The sequence below is a fragment of the Palaemon carinicauda genome, chromosome 36 (assembly GCF_036898095.1).
Source record: "Palaemon carinicauda isolate YSFRI2023 chromosome 36, ASM3689809v2, whole genome shotgun sequence".
Taxonomy (NCBI): domain Eukaryota; kingdom Metazoa; phylum Arthropoda; class Malacostraca; order Decapoda; family Palaemonidae; genus Palaemon; species Palaemon carinicauda.
The window spans coordinates 40,375,243-40,396,135 of NC_090760.1; the positions used below are offsets into that span (position 1 = coordinate 40,375,243).

At 36.8% G+C, this 20,893-nt stretch overlaps 3 protein-coding genes across 3 annotated transcripts; all 3 read left to right on the forward strand.

Annotated features, from left to right (window-relative positions):
• Positions 1 to 9,831: 9,831 nt before the first annotated feature.
• LOC137628422 (cuticle protein AMP2-like) lies at positions 9,832 to 11,109 on the forward strand. The gene is made up of 3 exons (XM_068359577.1): positions 9,832 to 9,932; positions 10,340 to 10,545; positions 10,753 to 11,109. The coding sequence occupies exons 1-3, from the start codon at positions 9,924 to 9,926 to the stop codon at positions 10,940 to 10,942; spliced, it is 405 nt and encodes a 134-aa protein (XP_068215678.1). The 5' UTR covers positions 9,832 to 9,923; the 3' UTR covers positions 10,943 to 11,109.
• Positions 11,110 to 14,475: 3,366 nt separating this feature from the next.
• Positions 14,476 to 15,810, forward strand: LOC137628423 (cuticle protein AMP2-like). The gene is made up of 3 exons (XM_068359578.1): positions 14,476 to 14,634; positions 15,038 to 15,243; positions 15,455 to 15,810. The coding sequence occupies exons 1-3, from the start codon at positions 14,626 to 14,628 to the stop codon at positions 15,642 to 15,644; spliced, it is 405 nt and encodes a 134-aa protein (XP_068215679.1). The 5' UTR covers positions 14,476 to 14,625; the 3' UTR covers positions 15,645 to 15,810.
• A 3,630-nt stretch (positions 15,811 to 19,440) lies between these two features.
• Positions 19,441 to 20,675, forward strand: LOC137628425 (cuticle protein AMP2-like). The gene is made up of 3 exons (XM_068359580.1): positions 19,441 to 19,483; positions 19,904 to 20,109; positions 20,320 to 20,675. The coding sequence occupies exons 1-3, from the start codon at positions 19,475 to 19,477 to the stop codon at positions 20,507 to 20,509; spliced, it is 405 nt and encodes a 134-aa protein (XP_068215681.1). The 5' UTR covers positions 19,441 to 19,474; the 3' UTR covers positions 20,510 to 20,675.
• The last annotated feature ends 218 nt before the right edge of the window (positions 20,676 to 20,893 follow it).

Below are 20,893 nucleotides of genomic sequence, written 5' to 3' on the forward strand. Positions count from 1 at the left end.
CCTTGAGGCGGAGCTTGACGGACAACGGCCAGGAGGGCGTAGGCCTGCCGGACATAACTGGATTACTATGACGAGGATGACACTGATTGGTTTTCGGCCTCTGACGTCATGAGGTCACACCCTACGGTGTCGGAGATGCCTTACGATACCCGCCGGGCATGCATCAGTCTGACCTAAAGCAGCAGTAGAAGAAGCTGCCCAAAATATTCGTCCCTTTGCTTGTCATACCAGAACCCTCCTTTTTAGACTTAGAAACAAATTTCAAACCTTTTGGACTTGAAAGTTTTCGAGCGGAAATTGAATTAACGTAAATGCTAAGTCTTCGTCCCCTGACCGTTGTTCATCAAGTTAAGAATAATTGTATCATGCTACCATGAAATGAAGAGCACGTATTTTATTTAAAGAAACATTGCAAGATTGAATTTCTTAGACTATTAAAAGTGCTCAGACCTTTGTATGATTATTTTTGAAAATATATTGCTCAATACAAATTAAACTTTGTGTATCCCGCATCTTGAATATTAATGTTTAAATTAATTGTCAGTGTCGTGACAATAAAATGGTGGCTAGTCGGTGGATCATTGAGCAATTTGGAAAAAGAATAAATAAAATCACGATATGAGTTCACAGGAACTTGAAGAATTGTACATGAAAGTCGACGACGTCGGAGGTCTGCGTCATGTCGTGAGGACACAAGGAGAACCTGTACACACTAAAACATCGATGGGAACAGAGAAGCGAACACGGCAGGAAGAGGACCATAACAACCCTTTGTTTGAAGATGGGTTCGAATCCCCGCTCGGAGGAAATAGACTATATGGCCAATATGAAATATTTCTGAGTTTTGTGGAAGCAGCGATGACGGATCAGTGTTGGATTGATCGTCAGAAAATCATCGAGGCGAAAGAGGGAATTCGAGGAAAGGCCTTTAGGAAATTGAGGAGAAAAATAGAGTTTATGGAGTCCATATCATGGGCACATCTGAGAAGACGCCTACAACGGAGGGCGGGCCTGAGAACCACCTGTAACGGAGTCCCCGTCCATAAGGGAGCAGCCAGGAGTTTGCCGGATTGGTCACCCACGGAGGACCTGTGGAAAGGAGACCTTAGCACCCTTACACCGAGTTGTGAGGGCAGGAATGGACGGCGCACAGGAGAGGGAACGGAAAGGAAACACATTCGTCCTAGAGAGGATGACACGACAACGTTCCTGTTGGAAGAGAAGACAGTTTTTCGTCGAGGGAGCAACAGCATCGAAGATCGCCGTTCGAAATGGCGATTTAGGACCCTGTCGAAAGCAGTCGGAGTGTCCCTGATCACCCGTGCCATAGAGGAACTCGTCGTCCAAGAAGCAGCTGGTGTTTTGGCAAGAAGGACACACCCGCCAAGGTCAAGGGCAACCCCGAAAGGTGAAATAGGTCCCAGACAGAAACAGTAGGACGAGGGACCCAAGGCGACCCACAGCAATCAACCCCCCACGGAAGTTAAGTAACATGTTACAAAATCTGTAGTTTTATGTTTAACTAATGTATTTTGAGATTTTGTAGAGTAACGAAGCTATCTTCCCGTTTTCTTTTCGTAATGTTAAATTTGGATGAAAGACACTAGTTTAATTGAAGAAAGTAACTAGTCGAGTAAAATGTTTTTATTGTTAAAGCTTCCAGTAAAGATTAGAATCTCTGTTGGTAAAAGAAGAAAATTAACTTGATTTGTTGCTGTGTGGTCAAAAGAGGAATTGTGTTTTGTGCTGTATGAACTATAAGTTTTCGTTGCATAGTTTCTTCGACTTATAGTATTTTGAGTTTGTTTTTTGTGATCTTTGTGGTCAAAGATTTTAAATGTGATTTTTGGATTGTTGGAAAAAGAAGGCAAGTCACGTGTTGATATAACTTTGTGTTAACAATAACAAGTTGTTGATTCCAGAGAGGAAATGTAGAACGTTTGTAAGTTCAGAGGTAAGGAGTAAGTTATGAAGTTTTTTGTAATACCTCTTTTGAGTATGTACTTGATATGATTATGGAGAAAAAAGATGTAAATTAGGTACATTGGTATTTGGGAAATTAGGGTCACAATATTTGCTCTTACGTCGTATTCCGTGTTATCGATTAATAGCGTACTTAGTTCAATGTGAAATGTTTTGAAAGAAAGAGTAAGCTATTGTTTGCCAGTTTTCGCCTGAGATTATCTTGATTGATAAAGACGAGTTGTTAACGTAATCAACGAAGCGAGTTCAGTTGTTAAGTAATTAGTACTGTCACGTAGGAGATTTTAAAATTTTGCCTTTGGTTTCTTTGGTTACAGTGTGTCATAAGTGATTTGTTTGTCAAGTGATCGGTCTGATTGATGACACCGAACATTGTTACCAAATCGTTATGGACAAGTAATGTCAAATTGTTTATCAGGGAGAGTGAATGCATTTTTGTGTAAAGGGATCCCGATTAAAGTCAGCTGACACGAAAGAAGATGAGTGAAACGAATGCGATGTTGTGTGAGTTCCCTGAGTAAGCATTATGATGTCACCGCCACTGTTATAGAGCACACCTTGAATGAATTTTTGCTGTGTGTGTGTGTTAAGAGGAAACCTAAGATTTTGACAAGTAATGTAGTTTCATTTGCTTAAAGATCAGAGTTAATTCTTTGTTTACAAATCTAACTCTTTAGAGGGTTATGTGTTTTGGAAAAATCGTGACAAGTAGACACAAAATGATTGATTTCGAGTAATGTTTGACATTATGATATAAAGATGAAAATTTGAGTTTTTTATGTGTTTGTCAGTTTTAGTTAACTCGCGAGAACAAAATAAGTAATGTGAAAATTTCGAGAAATGGCGAACAAGGTGCCGTAAATTTTCATTTGTTCGTGGCAAAGAGTAATGTAAATGAGAGGAACGACTGTAACATCAGATATTGGAGACACGATAGTTATAACAGTAGGTCTAGAGTTGCAAGACTTGATAGGCTAACCTGTGGGTTGAGGAATAACTTACTCAAGCAATACACTCTGATTCATGTAAAGAATTCTTAATTTGATTTCTTATTTTTGAAGTCAAGGTATGACGTAGAACGTGGGTTTGATGTTAATTAAGAGATTTGGTGAATCCACGAGATAAAGCCTAGTATTTTGATGGCTTTGTTTAGAGACCTGATAAGAGGCTAGCTAATTGCCCTTCAGAGTTATGTAAGTTTTGGTAACTTGTCTCGAAGGCAAAAGAGACTGTTTTGCTTTCTTTTTTTTTGTGTGTATCATGATGCCTGTTTTGTGCATAAGATCAGGACGTAATTTTAAGGGTTTTGAGCTCAATTTGCTTTAAACACAGGATATAATGAGAGTGTTGGAGATACACCGTATTACTTAGTTATTGGTCAAGATCCAAATTTGCCTTATGAAGTTTTCACGAAGGAAGAGAAACTGCCTGTGCATAATGTAGAAGATTTTCGTACCTATGTTGCCAACGTAAATAAGAGGGCTTTTGAAGTTACAAATAAGTCTTTGCAGATAACCCAAGAGGGAAACATTCGTAGTTACAACAGGAGATTTAAGACAAAGTCACACGAAATTCAGATAGGGGATCGTGTGTATATAAAACGGCTTCAGGGTAGAGAGCACAAGTTCGAATCAGCTTTTATTGGTCCGTTCAGGGTAATTCATATTAACCGTGATAAAATAACTGTAAAAAGTATAGTGAGAGGTAATGTATACGAGGGTTATACTGCCCAAATGAGTTGACGAGTTCAGATGATCGGAATGTGTCAGCAATGTACCCTGTGCTAGATGCCAATCATGGATCAGCTGATTTTTAGCGCACTCCTTGAGAGAGAGAGAGAGAGAGAGAGAGAGAGAGAGAGAGAGAGAGAGAGAGAGAGAGAGAGAACCGAGTGGCAGAACGCCACCCGAACGCGTTTTCTGTTGAGAGAGAGAGGGAGAGAGAGGTGATGGAGCCGCTGGTGAGCGGCAGAGCATCGCCTATGCCCGTTTTCTGTTGAGGGAGAGAGAGAGAGATGAGATTGCGGACGCGCAGGAGCGGCGTAAAAATGGGCGTAGGATGGAAAGGAAAAGATGTATGGAGATAGCTGTGTGAGAACAGATTAGAGAGAACTGTTTTCGTTTTGGCTAATGATTGTCCCTTAGAGGTAGGGAAGTAGAAAAGTTTTTCTTTGAGTTTTATCTTTTTCTTTGAAAATTGTTGAAGAGATTGCTTTCTTTTGTTGGCCTCAGTGATAGGCCTAGGTTATGAAGAGTTTTTGTCCTGAGTAAGGTTTAACGTAACTTGAGAACAGTTTGGACTTTGGAGAAATGTTAGGGCGTTTAGTTTTAACGTAAATTTACGTTTTTCGCCTTTGGTTTCCTTGTTGTAGGGAATTAACGTAGATCTGATTGGAATGATTTTCCCTATTCATAGTTGCGTTAGGAAATTTTGGTTTCAGATTAGTTCTCTGTGGTGAGTGGTTGCACTCCCCTAGAAAGATTGATTCACCAAAGGTTGATTGGGCTCCACAAGCACTAAGAGGATTGGAAGACCCAGGCCTAAGGGGCTTGGGGTTGTAAAGTGCGATGTAGAGAATGTTAGTGTGTTGGTAACACTAGAGCCTTTGGTTGTGTGATGTGGAATAGCTTGGATGAATAAGCGTCCTAGAATGATTGTTGTTTGTTCGGATTAGTTTGAGTTCGAGCAAAAGAGGAGACAACGCAAGATGAGTATGTCGCTGTTGTGTAAGCGATTTGTGTAGGTTGTGTCTGTTGTGAAAGTTTCTGCTAGAGAGCTTGTTTTCTGTTGTGATGCGAGCAATGTGTCAGCAGTTTGCCCGGATTGGAATTTGAATGATTGGGCATGTAGAGTTCATAGCTCTGATGACGACAGCAGAAGAGAGAGGCGACCGCCTTAACCCACAAGACTTTGAGTGTAGGTTTTTACATAGTATGTGCGTGTTTCTTGCTGTCCTAGTGGACGTACCGTCACGAGCACGGGTTGAAGACGCACCAACTCAGCTGGTATCACCTGTAAGTTGGGTGCGCACACAGATGTGTTCTGTGTCTGTTCGCATTACTGTGTGTTCTGCGTTTGTACGCATTACTGTGTGTTCTGCGTTTGTACTAGTACCTTTTTTGAGTTTGTAAGCGCTTTGCTAGATTCATCGAACCATGCACCAAGATTGTATTCGGTAATCTTTTTGGGTGATTTCATTATTTTTTTGTATGTATATGTGTTGGCCAACCTGTACGTTCGATTTTGGTTTTTCTGATGATGATATGTATCTCTTTCGTGATTATGACGTCTCTGTGGACTTAATATTCTTTTCCATAGGGAATGGATTGTTTTTCTTGTATGTAATATGATCTTTTGTTAACTGTTATTATACCATGCCTCTAATTACAGAATCCAGGGTGGAGAGTGAGACTGAACCATGTAACGTCTCCCCTGTGACTGTAGTAGTAAATTGATTGCTTAGGCGAGCCTGAGGATTAAAATCCTAAGTTGAGTATTTTTCTTTATACGATTTGTTTTGCTCAAGGAAATCCTCGGATTTCAGTTGCGGTCATGTAACCTTGGATATTTTGTTCTTAGTTTTTGCTTGCCTAAAGCTATCAAAATGTGCCTTGTTTTAGAATTGTTTGCCATGATTTTGCCTATATATATGTAATATATATCTATGTAACCTTTTTCAGTAGTTTGGTTGCTCATATTTACTCTCATTTGCCCATATGTATTGGTTTTCAGAGTTAATAGCTGTTGTTTTTTGGGGTCTTTTTCCTTTGGGGGAAGTATATAATCATTTCGGTTATATAATCTTATGTCACTTATATAATCATTTTAATTATATGATCTTGTGTTGCCTATATAATCAGTTTGACTGTATAACCATTTTGCTTATATAACCATTTGATCACATTTTGCATGTCTTGAGTTATAATCCATATTTTGCTACAGTAATGAGTGATGTGGGTTTAGCTTAGTAAGATGATGCTGTTTGAGTTTTTTTTTTGGAAGTTGAGATTTTGCACACCCCGAGCGAGTTGCGACCAAGTAGCAATATTCGGAGTTTGAATCTGAGGTAAATGGTGACGTGACAAGATTTTCCTTGGTTTGTTGGAATTTCTGACAGTTCCGGGAGTAACTGTAACTTGGTAGGGGGGGATTTGTCACGTACACCCTGCTTGTGGTCACGTGAAGGACCCCTGGTCACCAGCTCGCTTGAGGGGAATGCGATTTATCAGCATCCACCGGAGAAGAGGTTGTCTCCATGCCAAATTGCCAACGAATGGTTTTCTGCCTCCCACCTTGTCTTGCAGATTTTGTTGGGGGGCCTTGAGGCGGAGCTTGACGGACAACGGCCAGGAGGGCGTAGGCCTGCCGGACATAACTGGATTACTATGACGAGGATGACACTGATTGGTTTTCGGCCTCTGACGTCATGAGGTCACACCCTACGGTGTCGGAGATGCCTTACGATACCCGCCGGGCATGCATCAGTCTGACCTAAAGCAGCAGTAGAAGAAGCTGCCCAAAATATTCGTCCCTTTGCTTGTCATACCAGAACCCTCCTTTTTAGACTTAGAAACAAATTTCAAACCTTTTGGACTTGAAAGTTTTTGAGCGGAAATTGAATTAACGTAAATGCTAAGTCTTCGTCCCCTGACCGTTGTTCATCAAGTTAAGAATAATTGTATCATGCTACCATGAAATGAAGAGCACGTATTTTATTTAAAGAAACATTGCAAGATTGAATTTCTTAGACTATTAAAAGTGCTCAGACCTTTGTATGATTATTTTTGAAAATATATTGCTCAATACAAATTAAACTTTGTGTATCCCGCATCTTGAATATTAATGTTTAAATTAATTGTCAGTGTCGTGACAGTTATGGAAAATAAGGATCTAATGTTCTTTTAGACCCTAACCCAACCCACATACTATGCAAGTGGCACTAATTAGTTACATCTGCTTAAAGGATTGTTTTCAGGTAACACAACATAGTGAAGCGTCAAGAACATTTATCTTCATGGCCACAAGAAATTACTTTTTTTCTTAAATTTATTAATAACTTCACAACAATATTACGAAATTATTCAAAATCTCACATCAGTTCAAAATTCAAAACAGATCCTTTGATGTGGATATAAACACTAAATATAGCTTTTTACAATTAAACTTTGATCTGAATATCGTAATTATTTTACGGCAGCTATTCAACTAATTGCAAAAATAATCGTGAATATATAATATTCAATAATATTCCGTATCACTCATCTGCATGATATAGCTACGTCAAAGATGATATGTTAATCAAAACATATTTCATATACCTCGAAGATATTTATTGAAACCAAACAAAACATCTTTGGATTAATATCAAAACTTTCGTTTATTATAATTTTGACCCTTGAACTACCAAACCAGATTTGAATTAAATCATTTTACATGATCAAGAATATTACTTAACCTTGCATACATTTTATATATATATTTTATTATATAAAATCATTCGCAAAAGAAATATTCCAATGAATTTGTAACTGACACTTCATAAACTGGCATTTGGCTCTTTTAGGTAATTGAAAGAGTAAACCACCTTTCTTGATAGTTTCCCAGTAGAACGTGTTCCTATTGGCTGAAGCGTTGGGTGGTTTCAAAGGGCGTGCACCTATTGGTTGAGGCGTTGACAAGTCCCAAAGGGCGTGTTCCCATTGGCTGAAATAATCACGCGATACTTACGTCATTGTTCTTCGAAAGAGGAATTTTTCCACAATTTTATTCTCGAAAAGGCCTCCCTGAGGCCATCTATTGGTACATTTAGAAAACATTGAAATGCCAATTTATTCATCGAAAAAAAAAATGTTTGTGTCTTTGGTATTATAATTAAGAATATTTTGTTTATATAATTTTAATGTGAGAGGATTAAAATTAATGGAATATTTAAAAAATATGGTGTACATAAGAATCATTTTAGGTAGAATTAGAAATATTTGAGATAAATTCCTGACTTTAGTATTGGTAGAATTGCATTGGCCGAAGAGCTGGGGACCAGAATTGCCAACTAATTGTATGGATAAATTTCCTTCTATAATGAGGAAATCAATGGTAATTTTCATCATACATTAATCATCATCATCATCCTAATCTCCTCTTACGCTTATTAATGCAAAGGGCCTCGGTTAAATTTCACCAGTCGTCTCTACTTTAAGCTTTTAATTCAATACTTCTCCATTCATCCTCTCCTACTTTACATTAAAGGAAATAAATGATTTATATAGGATATCATTTCATGATTTTATTTAAAAGCTAATTGCTAGAGTATTTTAGTAAGTTTCCTAGTCATTTTTAAAATATTCTATTTTAGTTGTCAATTACTTTTTTGTAGTTCATTTCCTCATTTCATTTCCTCACTGGGCTATTTTCTCTGTTGGAGGCCTTGGGTTGATAGCACCCTGCTTTTCCAAATAGGGTTATAACTTAGCAAATCATGATAATAATAATAATAATAATAATAATAATAATGATACTACTACTACTACTACTACTACTAATAATAATAATAATAATAATAATAATATACTATATTTATTTCAAGGGGGCTATCCCAATGCATAAGGAACCGTCTGTTTTGAACTTGAAATTTTTTTAAAAATTTGTCAAAATGCAAAATATGTTGAACTCATGATTCAACAACAGGATGATAGGTTCTATATTTAATGTGTGAGGAATATTCTGTTATTATTTTGTGTGAGACGTTGTATTAAGGACAACATTTGGTAGCTGGAAATAGTACAGTAGAACTTTCCAGTCAAAAAATATATTCATATATATATATGTATATATATAAATATATATATATATATATATATATATATATATATATATATATATATGTATATATATTATAGACATTATATACTGTATATATATATATATATATATATATATATATATATATATATATATATATATATATGTATATATATAGTGTGTGTGTGTGTATGTGTATGTACTTGTGTAAGTGTGTATAAAAACATAACGTTATTTTACCTAAATGATTTATTTGACCTCTTTCTCGCTGTACTTGATATACAAAATGCTTTTAAATATCCCCTCTCTCTCTCTCTCTCTCTCTCTCTCTCTCTCTCTCTCTCTCTCTCTCCCAGCCTACTTATAATACATCTTTGTGTGGCTTGTAACTCCCAAAAGACTTGCTGAGATTCTTTGAGATGGAACTTTTCTGGCGTCACCTTACTCAAGGGGAAAGGATTCAATGGTAAAGAAGAAGATCAAAATGTCCATTAGTTTCTGTAGGGGCTAAGATGGCAGAATCCTCTTTTTTTCTTCAAAAGTCTTAAGGGATGCTGTTGCGACCCCGATACCGTTTTCTTGTCTTTGGTTGTATTCTACTAATGCTGATTCTAATTAATAAGTCATATCCATCGGGAGACTGACATTTCATGTTAATGACCTTCCCTTTTGTGACGCCAATTAATTCATCTGAATGTTAAGTTTAAACTTCTTTATAACATCTTTAAAAATGAATAACAGAAACGTGAATCATAACAAATGAAGAATAGAAATAAGAACCTTATAGAATAAGTATTAATAGTCAACAGTTTGATTCTGGGTCTTAAGGATCTATTAAGATTAGATTACCCTTTTCTTTATCAATATTGAACTCATGACAAATACAGGTTTCTTTCTCGCTGGTCAAACATCTCTTGAGGTCATGTTAGCCTTGTCATCTAGCCTCTAGTAGATGACCTTCTGAAAAGTGGTACTTGTTGAATGTTGCATTTTGATCTCTTATGGAAACATGATTCACTCTACCTTTTGCCCTACCTTTCCCACCCCCTCCCCTCCTCAACCCATCTTAAGCTTCCTGACGGAGGTATAAAAGGACCCAAGACTCATCTTGGCAGCATCAGTCATCTGAGACATCCAGCATCATGAACTCAGTAAGTGAAACATAAGAGGCAGCTTTGAGTTCAGGGCTTCCAGGATTTGATGTTTTAGGATTTGAAGGATCAAATTCTAGGAATAGATGGATATTATTGCTACAAATTAAATGGAAATTTTGTTAAGGCTAAAAGTGTAATATGTTACAGCCCAATAGATTATATTTATGCAAATTATTAGGCCATATTCTTAAAAACTAAGGGCCCTTTAGAGTTCTCAAACTCTAACATTTTTTTTTATTATTATCATTATTAAGGTGACTATAGTTTCAAAGATCAAGTTATAGTTAAACTATTTTCCTGAATCAAAGATTCGAAACTTATAAGATTACTTTATTTGAATACTTGAATTATAGATTCCTTTAACTTTGAATTAACCACAAACATCTTCTTTCCCTTTCTCTCAGGCGATCATTGCCTTCTTCGGTATCCTGGCCGTGTCCCTGGCCTCTGCACAGACGCAGGACCGCGTCGTGGCCCTCCTTCGGGACGACAGAGTCGACCAGGGTGACGGTAACTTCAACTACGCCTTCGCCGCCGACAACGGCCTCGAGATGGAGGTGGTGGGCGCCCCTGGAGCCGAGGGAGCCGTCGGCATGAGAGGATTCTACGTGTGAGTGATTTGCCAAAGGAGGATCTGGAATGTTCGTCTTGCTTTGACTTGTGTCTACATTTCAGGAAATATTTCCCCTATAAGAAAATCACATTTCCTGAAATAAAGAATGACACTATTAGTTTAACATGAGTTTCAGGAACTGTTTTCTGAAAGCAAATCTAAAGGAATTACTTGAGTACAAATAAATATTTTATCTCCTTCCAGACTTCCCCTGGAAAGCGGAGGAGTGGCCCGAGTGGAATTCGTGGCCGACGCCGCTGGATTCCAGCCTTCCAGCGATATCCTGCCTACGCCTCATCCCCTTCCAGAACACGTCTACGAACTCCTGGAAATCGCCGAGGAATTCCGCCGACAGGGAGTTCAGTTCGACAACCAGGGACGTCGTCTCAACTAGACGTTACAACGTTCCAGATGTTCCAGTTGGGAAGGAGGAGTTCCAGGAACTGTTCCAGACGTTCCAGGGACTCCACTTCTTAACATAACCAAGGCTCTGTTAAAGGTGTAAATGCGGGTGTGATGTAATATTACAAATGCGAAAATATATTCCATGTTCAAACTTACGTCATTTGTGTTATTTCTTATGATTTCCTGGAATTATAATTTAAGATAGTGGTTCAATGCTGGAAAACTGCAATTCCCAACTGGAGTCATGCCACGTTTTAAGGGTCCAGGTAGAGAAACTGGAATATCAGCAAATCAACTATGGATTCCAGGGGATTTTCGAATAACTTTTTCTAAGGTTTAAGTGGCATTGCCCTATCAAGCAGGACAATGCCCTAGAGACTGACCACAGTGCCCAAGCATCATCTCCACCCATGCTAGGACCAAGGAGGTCCAGGCACTGGCTGCTGATGACTCAGCAATAGGCTCCCCTAAACCCCCCATCCTAAGCTCATAAGGATGGTGAGGTTGCAGCAACCAAAAGAACTAGCAAATTTGAGCGGTACTCGAACCAAAGTCTGGCGATCACCAGGCAACGACGTTACCAATAGGCCACCAAAACCTTGCATAATGATTAATGATTATTCTTGAACTGTTTTGACATGACTTTTTCAAAGTATTACGGCATAACTTTCATAATAATTAATTGTTTTGAAAAGTAGGATCTAATGTTGTTTTAGACCTTAAACCAACCCACATACTATGCATGTGGCACTAATTAGTTGCATGTGATTAAAGGATTGTTCGCAGGTAACACAAGATAGTGAAGCGTCAAGAACATTTATCTTCATGGCCACAAGAAATTACTTTTTTTTTTTTCATAAATTCATTAATAACTTCATAACAATATTACGAAATTATTCAAAATCTCCCATCAGTTCAAAATTCAAAACAGATCCTTTGATATGGATATAAACACTAAATGTAGCTTTTTACAATTAAACTTTGATCTGAATATCGTAATTATTTTACGGCAGCTATTTAACTAATTGCAAAAATAATCGTGAATATATAATATTTAATAATATTCTGTATCACTCATCGGCAATATATAGTCATGTCAATGATGATAATATGTAAATTAAAATTGATTTCATATGCTTTGAAGATATTTATTGAAACAACAAAATGTTTGGTTTAAAATCAAACTTTTCGTTTGATATTTCGATTTTGACTTTTGAACTACAGAAACAAATTTGTTGAATTACATCATTATAACAGGATTAACAATATTACTAAACCTTGATTATATTTTATTTATATATATGTTATTATATAAAATCATTCGCAAAAGAATTACTCCAATGAATTTGTAACAGGCTATTCATAAACTGGCATTTGGCTCTTTTAGTCAATTGAAAGAGTAAACCACCTTTCTTGATAGTTTCCCAGTAGAACGTGTTCCTATTGGCTGAAGCGTTGACAAGTCCCAAAGGGCGTGCTCCCATTGGCTGAAATAATCACGCAATACTTACGTCATTGTCCTTTATAAGCAGAATTTTCCATTATTTTATTCTCAAAAAGGCCTCCCTGAGGCCATCTATTGGTACATTTAAATACTATTGAAATGCCAATTTATTCATCGAAAATAAAAATGTTTGTTTCTTTGGTATTATAATAAAGAATATTTTGTTTATATAATTTTATTGTGAGAGCATTAGAATGAATGGAATATTTAAAAGATACGGTTTATATAATAAACATTTTAGGTAGAATTGGAAATATTGGAGAGATATTTCTTGACTATGGTATTGACCAAATTTCACAGGCTGGAGAGCAGGGGACCAAAATTGTCATCAAATTAGATGGATAGATTTCCATTTAAAATCAGGAAGTCAATGGTAATTTTCATCATACATTCACCATCATCATCATCATCATCTTCTACACTTATTGACGCAAAGACCCTCAGTTGGATTTCGCCAGTCGTCCCTATCTTGAGCTTTTAATTCAATACTTCTCAATTCATCATCTCCTAATTCACATTTAAAGGAAATAAATTATTTAAATAGGACATCATTTCATTATTTTCTTCAAAATCTAATTGTTAGAGTATTTTAGTAAGTTTTCTAGTCATTTTTAAAATATTTTATTTTAGTTGTCATTTACTTTTTTGTCGTTCATTTCCTCATTTCATTTCCTCACTGGTCTACTTTCTCTGTTGGAGGCCTTGGGTTGATAGCACCCTGCTTTTCCAAATAGGGTTATAACTTAGCAAGTCATGATAATAATAATAATAATAATAATAATGATACTACTACTACTACTACTACTACTACTACTACTACTAATAATAATAATAATAATAATAATATACTATATTTATTTCAAGGGGGCTATCCCAATGCATAAGGAACCGCCTGTTTTGAACTTGAAATTTTATTTAAAATTTGTCAAAATGCAAATATGTTGAACTCATGATTCGACAACAGGATGATAGGTTCTATATTTAATGTGTGAGGAATATTCTGTTATTATTTTATGTGAGACGTTGTATTAAAGACAACATTTGGTAGCTGGAAATAATACAGTAGAACTTTCCAGTCAAAAAAAAAAGAAATATATATATATATATATATATATATATATATATATATATATATATATATATATATATATATATATATAGCCTATATATATATATATATATATATATATATATATATAATGTGTGTGCATGTACTTGTGTAAGTGTGTATAAAAACATAACGTTATTTTACCAGAATAACTTATTTGACCTCTTTTTCCCTGTACTTAATTTACAATATGCTTTTAAATATCCCCCCTCTCTCTCTCTCTCTCTCTCTCTCTCTCTCTCTCTCTCTCTCTCTCTCTCTCTCTCTCTCTCTTAGCCTACTTATAATACATCTTTGTGTGGCTTGCAACTCCCAAAGGACTTGCTGAGATTCTTTGAGATGGAACTTTTCTGGCGTCACATTACTCAAGGGGAAAGGATTCAATGGTAAAGAAGAAGATCAAAATGTCCATTAGTTTCTGTAGGGGCTAAGATGGCAGAATCCTCTTTTTTTCTTCAAAAGTCTTAAGGGATGCTGTTGCAACCCCGACACCCTTTTATTGTCTTTGGTAGTATTCTACTAATGCTGATTCTAATTAATAAGTCATATCCATTGGGAGACTGACATTTCATGTTAATGACCTTTCCTTTTGTGACGCCAATTAACTCCTCTGAATGTTAAATGTAAACTTCTTTATAACATCTTTAAAAAGGAATAACAGAAACGTGAATCATAAATAATGAAGAATAGAAATAAGAACCTTATAGAATAAGTATTAATAGTCTACTGTTGTATTCTGGGTCTTAAGGATTTATTAAGATTAGATTATCCTTTTATTTGCTAATCTTGAACTCATGACAAATACAGGTTTCTTTCTCGCTGGTCAAACATCTCCTGAGGTCATGTTAGCCTTGTCATATAGGCTGTAGTAGATGACCTTCTGAAAAGTGGTCCTCATAGAATGTTGCTTTTTTATCTAAGGAAACTTGATTCAATCTACCTTTTGCCCTACCTTTCCCTCACCCCCGCCACCCTCAACCCATCTTAAGCCTCCTGACGGAGGTATAAAAGGACCCGAGACTCATCTTGGCAGCATCAGTCATCTGAGATATCCAGCATCATGAACTCAGTAAGTGAAACACGAAATTCCTATATGGCAGCTTCAAATTCAGGACTTCCAGGGTGATATTCTAAGATACTGGGGAGTTAATTCTTTTGAATCAAGGGTCTTATTCCTACAAATTGAATGGGAATTTCTTTAAGGCTAAAAATGTCCTATCTAACACCCCAAAGTTCATGATTATGCAAATTATTTGGGCCATACTCTTAAAGATGGGGAATTTTATAACTATCAAAATAAAAAAGCAAATTCTCTTTAGTTATGAAGAAGAATAGAGTTTCAAGGCTGTAAATAATGTCAAGTAGTTTTTTTGATCCACTTGTTTTAGGGAATACCATCCTGAATTAATGAATCAAATATCCAATTAACTCTTAATTAACCGTAAACGTCTTCTTCCTCTTCTTTCTCGTAGGCGATCATTGCCTTCTTCGGTATCCTGGCCGTGTCCCTGGCCTCTGCACAGACCCAGGACCGCGTCGTGGCCCTCCTTCGGGATGACAGAGTCGACCAGGGTGACGGTAACTTCAACTATGCCTTCGCCGCCGACAATGGCCTCGAGATGGAGGTGGTGGGCGCCCCTGGAGCCGAGGGTGCCGTCGGCATGAGAGGATTCTACGTGTGAGTGATTTGTCAAAGGAGGAGCTGGAACGCTCGTCTTGCTTTGACTTGTGTCTGTTTACATTTCATGAAATACCTAATCCATAAAAAAGTAACATTTCATGAAATAAAGAATGACACTAATAGTTTAACATGAGTTTCAGGAACTGTTACCTGATAGCAAATGTAAATGAATTGCTTGAGCACAAATAAAAATTTCGTTCCTTTCCAGACTTCCCCTGGAAAGCGGAGGAGTGGCCCGAGTGGAATTCGTGGCCGATGCTGCTGGATTCCAGCCTTCCAGCGATATCCTGCCAACGCCTCATCCCCTTCCAGAACACGTCTTCGAACTCCTGGAAATCGCCGAGGAATTCCGCCGACAGGGAGTTCAGTTCGACAACCAGGGACGTCGTCTCAACTAGACGTTACAACGTTCCAGATGTTCCAGTTGTGAAGGAGGCATTCCAGGAACTATTCCAGAGGTTCTGGGGACTCCACTTCTTAACCTAACCAAGGCTCTGTTAAAGGTGTAAATGCGGGTGTGATGTTATTTTAAAAATGCGAAAATATATTTCATGTTCAAATTTACGTCATTTGTGTTATTTCTTATGATTTCCTGGAAATATAATTTAAGATAGGGGTTCATTGCTGGAAAACTGCAATTTCCAACTGGAAGTCATGCCATGTTTTAAGCGTCCAGGTAAAGAAACTGGAATATCAGCAAATCAACTATGGATTCCAGGGGATTTTCTGATAACCTTTTCTAAGGTTTAAGTGGCATTGCCCTATCAAGCAGGACAATGCCCTAGAGACTGACCACAGTGCCCAAGCACCATCTCCACCCATGCTAGGACCAAGGAGGTCCAAGCACTGGCTGCTAATGACTCAGCAATAGACCTATAGGCGCCCACAAAACCCGCATCCTTAACTCCAAGGATGGTGAGGTTGCAGCAACCAAAAGAACTAGTGAATATGAGCGGGACTCAAACCACAGTCTGGTGATCACTAAGCAAAGACGTTACCAACAAGCCACCACAACCTTGCATAAGGATTAATGATTAGGCCTGAAATGTTTCCACAGGACTTTTTCAAAGTATTACGGCAAAATTTTCATTACAAAGGTTATGGAAAAGAAAGACCTAATGTTTTAGACCTTTACCTAACCTACTTACTAAGCAAGTGGCAGAAATTTCATAGATAAATTAGTTTCATCTGATCAAAGCATAGAATTGTTTGCACCTAACACAAGATAGTGAAGGCTGAAGAACACTTTCTTCATGGCCTTAAGAAATTACTTTTTTACACAATTGTGTTAATAATTTTAAAATGATATTAGGAAATTACTCACAAACTCCGCTCAAAATTCAAAACATATCCATTGATATGGATATAAACACTGAATATAGCTTTTTACAGTTAAACTTTGACTTTAATATCGCATTTAATTTACGACAGCCATGCAACGAATCGTGAATTTATATTTGATAATGTCCTGTTTTATCTATCGGCATGATAGAGCCATGTCAAAGATGATAATAAGCAAATTAAAGTATATCTAATATACTTTGAAGAAATTGAAACACAACAAAATACGTTTGGATAAAAATCAAACCTTTTGTTTAATATTTCAATTTTAACTTTTGAGCTACAAAACCAAAGTGTTGAATTGCATCACTATTACACAATTAAGAATATTACCTAACCTTGCGTCTATCTTATAAGAATATATATTTTATTATACAAAATCATTCGCAAAAAGAATTATTATAATGAATTTGTAACTAGCAATTCATAAACTGGCCTTTGGCTCTTTTAGTCAATTGAAAGAGTAAACCACCTTTCTTGATAGTTTCCCAGTGGAACGTGTTCCTATTGGCTGAAGCGTTGACAAGTTCCAAAGGGCGTGTTCCTATTGGCTGAAGCGTTGACAAGTTCCAAAGGGCGTGTTCCTATTGGCTGAGATAATCTCGTGATACTTACGTCATTGTTCTTGGAAAGCGGAATTTTCCATTATTTTATTCTCAAAAAGGCCTCCCTGATGCCATCTATTGGTATATTTAAAAACCACTGAAATACCAAATTTATTTATCAAAAGAAAAAAAAAAGACTTAGTTTATTTGTTTATCATTACAATAAACAGTATTTTTTTATATACTTTATTGTGAGAGAATTAAAATGAATGAAATATTTAAGAGAGGCCGTTTACAGTAGACCCATTTTTAGGTAGAATTAGAAATATTAGAGAGAAATTCCTGAATATGGTATTGGCCAAATATCACAAGCTGAAGAGCAGGGGACCAAAATTGCCAACAAATTGTATGGATAACTTTCCTTTTATAATGAGGAAGTCAATGGTAATTTTCATCATACATTCATCATCATCATCATCATCTCCTACGCCTATTGACGCAAAGGGCCTCAGTTGGATTTCGCCAGTCGTCTCTACCTTGAACTTTTAATTCAATACTTCTCCGTTCGTCCTTTCCTACTTCACATTAAAGGAAATCAATTATTTGTATAGGATATTGTTTCATGATTCTGTTTAAAAGCTTTCTGTTATAGAGTATATTGGTAAGATTTCTATTCATTCTTAAAATATTTCATTTTAATTCTCAATTAATTTCCATGTTATTTATTTCCTCATTTTATTTCCTCACTGGGCTATTTTCTCTGTTGGAGTCCTTCGGCTTATAGCATCCTGATTTTCCAACTAGGGTTGCAGTTTAACAAGGAATAATAATAATAATAATAATAATAATAATTTACTACTACTACTATTACTACTACTGCTACTACTACTACTACTACTACTACTACTACTACTAATAATAATAATAATAATAATAATAATTATAATAATAATAATAATATATACTATATTTATTTAAAGTTTCTTAAGGGGGCTATCCCAATGCATAAGGAACCGCTTGTTTTGAACTTAAATTTTTTTTTTTTTTTAATTTGTCAAAATGCAAATATATTGAACACAGGATTCGAAAACAGGATGATACCTTCTATAGATTATGTATGAGGAATATTCTGTTGTTATTTTGTGTGAGACGTTGTATTAAGTACTAAGTACAACATTTGGTAGTTGGAAATAATACAGTAGAACTTTCCAGTCAAAAAAATATATATACATATATGTATACACACACACACACACACACACACACACACACACATATATATATATATATATATATATATATATATATATATATATATATATATATATATATATATATATATATATATAATGTGTGTATGTACTTGTGAAAGTGTGTGTAAAAACATAACGTTATTTTACCTGAATAATTTATTTGACCTCTTTTTCGCTGTACTTAATTTACAAAATGCTTTCAAATATTCCCCCCCTCTCTCTCTCGCTCTCGCGCTCTCTCTCTCTCTCTCTCTCTCTCTCTCTCTCTCTCTCTCTCTCTCTCTCTCTCTCTCTCTCTCTCTCAGCCTACTTATAATACATCTTTGTGTGGCTTGCAACTCCCAAAGGACTTGCTGAGATTCTTTGAGATGGAACTTTTCTGGCGGTGCCCTATTCTAAGAAGGAAAGGAGTATGATAAAGAAGAAGGACAAAATGTCCTTTAGTTTCTTAAGGGGAGTAGTGCTAAAGTGGCAGAGTCCTATTTTTTTCCAAAAGTTTTAAGGGATGCTGTTGCAAGCCTTACACCCTTCTATTATCTATAGATACTGATGCTGACCATAATAGATCAATCACTCCCCTGGAAGACTGATATTTCATGCAACTGACCTTTCCTTTTGTGACGTCAATTAATTCCTATGTATGTTAAATCTAAATTTCTCTATAACATCTTTAAAAAGGAATAACAGAAACGTGAATCATAACAAATGAAGAATAGAAATAAGAACCTTATAGAATAAGTATTAACAATCCACTGTTTGATTCTGATTCTTAAGGATTTATTAAGATTAGATCCTCCCTTTATATGCTAATTTTGAACTCATGACAAATACAGGTGTCTTTCTCGCTGGTCAAACATCTCCTGAGGTCATGTTAGCCTTGTCATCTAGCCTCTAGTAGATGACCTTCTCAAAAGTGGTCCTTGTTGAATGTTGCTTTTTGATCTCGTAAGGAAACATGATTCACTCTACCTTCTGCCCTACCTTTCCCTCACCCCCGCCCCCCTCAACCCATCTTAACCCTCCTGACGGAGGTATAAAAGGACCTGAGACTCATCTTGGCAGCATCAGTCATCTGAGTTATCTAGCATCATGAACTCAGTAAGTGAAACACGAGATTTTCTGTCCTATGAGGCAGCTTCGAGTTCAGGTCATCTATTTTAGTATTTGAAGGATCAAATGCTAGGAATAGACGGATATTATTACTACAAATTAAATGTGAATATTTTGTTAAGGCTAAAAGTGTAATATGTTGCAGCCCAATAGATCATATTCATAAAAATTATTAGGCCATATTTTTTAAGAGCTGAGGGCCCTTTAGAGCTCTCAAACTCTAAGATTTTTTTTTATTATTTCTTATTATAGTATTAAAGTGACTATAGTTTCAAGGATCAAAATATAATTAGATAATTCTCCTGAATCAAAGGTTCGAAACTTATAGGGATTACTTTATTTGCATACTTGAATTAAAGATTCCTTTAACTTTGAATTAACCAACAAACATCTTCCTCTTTCTCGTAGGCGATCATTGCCTTCTTCGGTATCCTGGCCGTGTCCCTGGCCTCTGCACAGACCCAGGACCGCGTCGTGGCCCTCCTTCGGGATGACAGAGTCGACCAGGGCGACGGTAACTTCAACTACGCCTTCGCCGCCGACAACGGCCTCGAGATGGAGGTGGTGGGCGCCCCTGGAGCCGAGGGAGCCGTCGGTATGAGAGGATTCTACGTGTGAGTGATTTGTCAGAGGAGGATCTGGAACCTTCGTCTTGCTTTGACTAGTGTCTGTCTAATTTCATGAAATACTTCCTCTATAAGAAAATAACATTTCCTGAAATAAAGAATGACACTAATAGTTTAACATGAATTTCAGGAACTGTTTTCTGATAGCAAATCTAAAGGAATTACTTGAGCACAAATAAAGATTTCGTTCCTTTCCAGACTTCCCTTGGAAAGCGGAGGAGTGGCCCGAGTGGAATTCGTGGCCGATGCCGCTGGATTCCAGCCTTCCAGCGATATCCTGCCAACGCCTCATCCCCTTCCAGAACACGTCTTCGAACTGCTGGAAATCGCCGAGGAATTCCGCCGACAGGGAGTCCAGTTCGACAACCAGGGACGTCGCCTCAACTAGACGTTAAAATGTTCCAGATGTTCCCTTTGGGAAGGAGGAGTTCCAGGAACTGTTCCAGACGTTCCAGGGACTCCACTTCTTAACCTAACCAAGGCTCTGTTAAAGGTGTAAATGCGGGTGTGATGTTATTTTAAAAATGCGAAAATATATTTCATGTTCAAACTTACGTCATTTGTGTTATTTCTTATGATCTCCTGGAATTATAATTTAAGATAGCGGTTCAATGCTGGAAAACTGAAATTTCAAACTGGGAGACATGCCACGTTTTAAGGGTCCAGGTAGAGAAACTGGAATATCAGCAAATCAACTATGGATTCCAGGGGATCTTCTAATAACCTTTTCTCAGGTTTAAGTGGCATTGCCCTATCAAGCAGGACAATGCCC